The 5,620-nt window shown below is 54.9% G+C and overlaps 1 protein-coding gene across 1 annotated transcript; it reads left to right on the plus strand.

Moving 5' to 3' along the window:
- On the plus strand, positions 1–1,992 carry LOC122386388 (trypsin-1-like). The gene is made up of 2 exons (XM_043375556.1): positions 1–56; positions 966–1,992. Exons 1-2 carry the CDS (start codon positions 1–3, stop codon positions 1,753–1,755), a joined length of 846 nt encoding a protein of 281 aa, XP_043231491.1. The 3' UTR covers positions 1,756–1,992.
- Positions 1,993–5,620: the final 3,628 nt, after the last annotated feature.

Below are 5,620 nucleotides of genomic sequence, written 5' to 3' on the forward strand. Positions count from 1 at the left end.
ATGCCGAGCTCAAAGTGGCGAGTTCCGAAATCGCCTTACACTCCGCCTCCTACCAGGTAAGTGCCGTGTCGTATTTTGGTTAGTTCTAATCTAACCAGTGTTTAATAAGAAATAACCCATTAGCATCTACACCTAAGCAAAACAATTTTTATTAGCGTTATTGAATAAATGTTGGCATGAAACTCACCTTGATCGAAGCCACTCGCTTATTTCTGTTCTATGCTTCGTCAACCAACAATAAGCCGACAGCCAGCTTCTATAATACCTACGGCCGAAACACTTGTTCATGGGTATAATTGGGCAAAGCCTATCTGGATTGGGTCGGCACTCGGCAGGCCGGTGGTTAATCCAACACGGCCGCCGTATCATGCGTGCCCCCTCCTCTCCCCCTGTAACGCTGTCGCTCGCCCCGGCACCAAATACGTGTTACGTCAATCACACCTTATCTGGACCAGCTGAGCCGGTCTGAGCACGACTCAAATACGGACGGGCAGCTGCATCTGCCGACACTGATCGGATTTCAGACGGGCGCATTCTCAGTTCCATGGGGCTTCCTCAGGTGGGGTGCGGCAGCGGGGGAGAGGCTCTTCATGTGATTGACACACAGGTGGTATCTCACTTCGACAGGGTATAAGAGCGCGGTGGCCGGTGATATTGTCACACTTTTACGACCTGTTCGCTACAGTGGTCCTCGAGGTATCGGCTATGGCACGATCGGTTATCACCCTTTTCATGCTGGCTGCCGTGCAAGCGAAGCCATCCATTCTTCCTCGCTCGGAGACAATTCCTGACACCTCCGTCCCTCCTATACCGCTTCCTCGCTTCGGAGACTCGCCGGACCCTGTGCCCCTGCCGCGTCAGTCGGGTACTGAGCTGGTCAGAGACACTGCCGCTGGTGGGTCGCTCCTCTCCGCTAAGAACGGCACCACTCTCTCCTCTAACCACCCTATCCGGTCCCTGGACAGCAGCATACCCCCTCTGACCCCGAACGGCAGCCCCCGGGGGCAGTGCTGCGGCCTGGCGCGCCGCTCCACCCGTATTGTCGGCGGCGTGGAGACGGAGGTGCGCGAGTACCCCTGGCAGGCGGGCCTGGTCAGCGCCGGCGACTCGTGGATCTGGTGCGGCGGCACCGTCATCAACGACCGCTACGTGCTGACGGCGGCGCACTGCACGGTCGGCCGCTCGGCGGACCGGCTGGAGGTGCTGCTCGGCGAGCACGCCATGTTCCTGGCGGACGGTGAGCGGCGCGTGGCCGTGGCGGCCGTCACCGAGCACCCGCGCTACCGCTCCGTGGACACCACCGGCTACGACTTCTCGCTGCTGCGGCTGGCCCAGCAGCTCGACTTTGGCGCGCTGGGTGGCCGGGTGGCGCCCGCCTGCCTGCCGACCGGCGGCGAGTTTGTCGGCGTGGAGGCCATAGTCAGCGGCTGGGGCACCACGTCCGCCGGAGGTCCGCAGCCGGACGCCCTGCATGAGGTCACCGTCCGAACCCAGAGCAACGCCCAGTGCAGCGCCGCCTACAGGCAGATCAACCCGAGCATGCTGTGCGCGGCCGTCTCTGGCGGCGGTAAGGACGCCTGCCAGGGCGACAGCGGCGGCCCGCTGGTCACCGAGGTCGCCGGCCGCTACTCGCTCATCGGCGTGGTGTCGTGGGGCATCGGGTGTGCGCGTCCCGACTACCCGGGCGTGTACGCGCGCGTCACGGCCGCCGCCGACTGGATCCGACACAACACGGCCGACGCTTCGCTCTGCTAACAGGTGCCTCACACCGCGGACGGTGTCGGGTTTGAGGGCGTGCCCCGGGCCTCTGCTTCCTTGTTACAATGGTTGGAACTAAACACCTCAGGGGCACATACGGGTTCAGCGGCACGCTCGGATTTCCAGTGCACGGAATGACCTCGGACGTAAAGCGATTGTGAATGTTTATTGTTTACGGTTGGATCTTATGCGCATGGGTCTCAACTTCAGGAACGAGGCCTGTAATCGTCTTTCTGAATGGTCATTTCCTTCCGCATCTAAGGCATGGACTGCTCATGGGATTTGCATCTTATGAAGTTCATGTGCGTGCTAGGGCGCCTTTATTTTTCTATAAATCGCTGTTGTTGCCGTTTTACTTATGTCGCTATTGATGGTTATTATTGAATACAATTGATGAAAATTGGATATTGATTGCTAAGGCGCGTGGTTGCAGCCTGCAGATGGCTAGGCCTATAGGTATGTAACATTTTCTTGCAAGTCGCAAGTCACTACAACGAGAGACGAGTTAGAAGTTACTCATGATGATAACGAATTTAAAGGCTTCTGAACGGACCAAGGAAGGTGAATCAATGCTTACGGCTTGCAACTATAATAGCAAGACTGCATGACTAGTATGGCCCTAATCGCAGTCTGACTGACTGGTATAGAACATGATCCGGGCTCAACTGTCAGCTATGACCATTGGACATCGGTGATTTATTCCCTCAGCGGTCAAGCCATCCACAGCAGAAGCAATAACAAACAATTCAGGAGCGGAGAGCGGGCCGAGCAGAGGCGTGACAGTGAACGAGCCGTGCAGGGGCTGGACGTGACATGGAGGGCTAAAGGTCAAAGGGGATCAGTCATAGAAGGACCAAGGGTCAGGGGCCGGGAGGGAAGGACTAAGGGTCAGAGACTGGTCACAATCAGGGGACTGGCTATTGACGAAGCCCGAAAGATCACAGAAGTCACAGAAGGACCGCCCGATCATACACAGGAGGACCGAAGGCCAGGGCACCGGTCATAGAATGGCCAAGGGTCGGGGAGCGGCTGTACTCAGAAGAACCGCCGGTCATTGAAGGACAGGAGGTCTGAGGGTTAGTCATTGAAGGACCAAAGGCCAGAGGGTCGGCGATGGAAGGGCGGTATGGCGACCTGGCGGTGCCAGGTCTGTCGGTATGCGATGTTGTGCTGACTCGGCCGGTCGTGCCCCGGGAACAATGTCATGGATCGCCTTGTCAGTCCGGGTATATCCGAAGCCTGTGCCCTGGCCTCCCGTTCCCGACAAGACGTGGGCCTAGAGTCAAAAGTGTCACACTTGAATGTCATTCCCATGCATGTCTCCCTCATCTGCGCTGAGCTCGGATGGGTCCGCCGGCGTGCCGTCTCAGTTAGTTGCCTGTGGCCCCGCTCCAAGCCACCCACTACCAGCTTTCAGTGCCGGAAGCACGGCTGACTAATGTTTCTTGCCGGGCCGGAAAGCCGGGCTGACGACACAGCGGTGATACCGGCTGTGAACTTCAACGGAGCCGGCGTGTGGGCACCGATACGATGGGCCACTGTGGAGCAGCTGGCAGGGCCAGGAGTGGTTCGTGTATGTGAATACCACGGCGTGCCGTTTTAGGCTCAGAGGCGAATAATAGTTCTGACAGCTCCCAAACGTCTGACCCGAATATGTCTGGGAGCTATTAGGCATGTCATGTCCGATAATCTTTCGATGTAGAGATGCAGATTTAAAGCCACAACCAGACTGCGTATGAGCACCGATAACGTAGCTGCGACATTTAGGAAAATTATTCGGAACAAATGAGTGTCTAGTTATTCCGCCACCAAAGCATACGTCCATGGATATGCGGCCCGCCCTGCCGGCAATGTTAGACGACCGGCAGTGCCTCTGTTCCGTCAGCGTCCCTGTCGTTCCTCCCCAGTCAGTCGGTACGGTGCCGAGCTGTCAACGTCAGCCGTGTCGGTCAGTCGAGCCGTCAGTGTCGCCCCCTCCCCCTCCGGTCTCCGCCCCGACCGCTGTGCAGTGCCGTGTCGGCCCCCTGGCCGCCCGTCAGTCCCGTAGTGCGCCCTCGACCGGCAGCCCCGACCCCGCCTCTGACTGTGGCTCTTGGATTGCTGAGCCTATTGAGAGCCACTTGTGTGACCCTCCGTCAGGATCTCTGGGTCCGCCCCTGACAGTGTGGCGCTCGGATTGTCGAGCTCATTGAAGAACACTTGTGTGACCCGCCGTCGAGTCTGCTGGAGCAGGGGACTCGGCGCGGTGTGAGGCACCAGTGCGTGTCGCGAGTGTACCGGGAAGTGGACGCCAACGAGCAAACGTTTGTGAGACTTGTGTTCAGTGTTCAGTGAGTGTTCATGGGAGGGACGAGCTGTGCTTAGCGGTATTCTCGGACATTGTCATGGGCGAGAGAATCGGTCGGATATGACGCAATCGGGCAGTGACGTGTCGCCCCGGATCAGATTACAGTCGAGCGACAGAGGCTGACCGACGGCGATCGTCGGTCGTCGGACCATTCTAGGATGCTTGTTCAATAGGTTCCGAGACCCGATGTCCGAGTGAGAGCACCATGCGCTGATATTGATATGACCTCCAAGTGTCACATCAAATCCGCCATTCGGAGTCACCCGTAACGTACCAGTGATTGGCACAAACCAAGGATAATTGTGAGGACAGTATGGTGAGGGTGCTACGAGGCTCTTCGTCGACTCGGAGATAAAGCCTCCATTGAACCTACGATAAAGACGTGGGAGTAGGACAGAAGCGTTTCAGCCACGATCGCTCGGACCTCGAGAACAGCTTTCACCATGACCAAGATCCTCGTGACGTAAGTGTGGTGGAAACGGTTTTAGATCCCGGTAAATGTGATCATATGTCTGAGCGGGCTGATATTAGTGACTTAGCATGCTCCTGTTAGACGAGCAACCTTACTGCATCTTTTTTCTCAGGATGAAGTTGTTTTTAGATCGCTCATCGCTGGGTGTCCGCACCAGTAGTCTTGGGGTCCAGATTAAAGTTTATTTATTTTTTTAAGCACATAATAACATTTTTGGTGTACGTCTCCTATTATTTACGGAAAAGGTTGATCTAACGTTTAATATTTGATTGAAACTTCATTGTATACAAAACATCAAACTCTTTTTTTTAATATTTGCTCATAAGTGTTCAGCTCAGGTCATATCACCAGGTCATGTCAAACACTAACGTTTTGTCCTTCCACTGAATACTAATCGGAAACTGGCGCCCACGACTTCATATTTTACCTCTGTAAGGTCCTTAAAAGCTTGCAAGTCATCAGTAGTTTTCCGACAATTACAACTCTTAACCCACGCCGAGCCGGGGATGTTTCAAACACCTTTGTGCAGTTAGGCACACCTTTTGATTCATTTTTTTTTGCACATATGAAATTTTAAGGCCCAGGTCGCCTAAGGTCAGGTCACTAGGTCATGTCAAATGACCTAATCTTTTAAAAAAGGTTTTAATGCCCGTCAGACGTCAGTCGTCACAGCTACACTGACTATGGCCCAAGGCCCTATATACCCTATGGCCTGAAACAGACTCTTTCCGCAGTCAGGAAATCGCATGCGAGATCCTATTCAAATACCTACATGGAAGCACGCTCGCATCAATCACACGCACCTTCCGGATGCGATTGATGTGGGAAGGATTATAATGTGTTTGAATAGGCTCTCGCATGCGATTTCCTGAACGCGGAAAGAGTCTGTTTCAGCCCTATAGCTGATCGATCAGAAACTTTCAGCGGTCGATAAGAGTGATAGGATGTTCAGAGTCTTCACCATTGATTTTCGATTGGCGGTGACTTAAAGTCTGGTCAATTTATCGATCTCCCCATTGCCAATAGCCGAGGGGGAAAATATT

Source organism: Amphibalanus amphitrite, unplaced genomic scaffold (genome assembly GCF_019059575.1).
Source record: "Amphibalanus amphitrite isolate SeventyFive unplaced genomic scaffold, NRLGWU_Aamphi_draft 000248F_arrow, whole genome shotgun sequence".
Taxonomy (NCBI): Eukaryota; Metazoa; Arthropoda; class Thecostraca; order Balanomorpha; family Balanidae; genus Amphibalanus; species Amphibalanus amphitrite.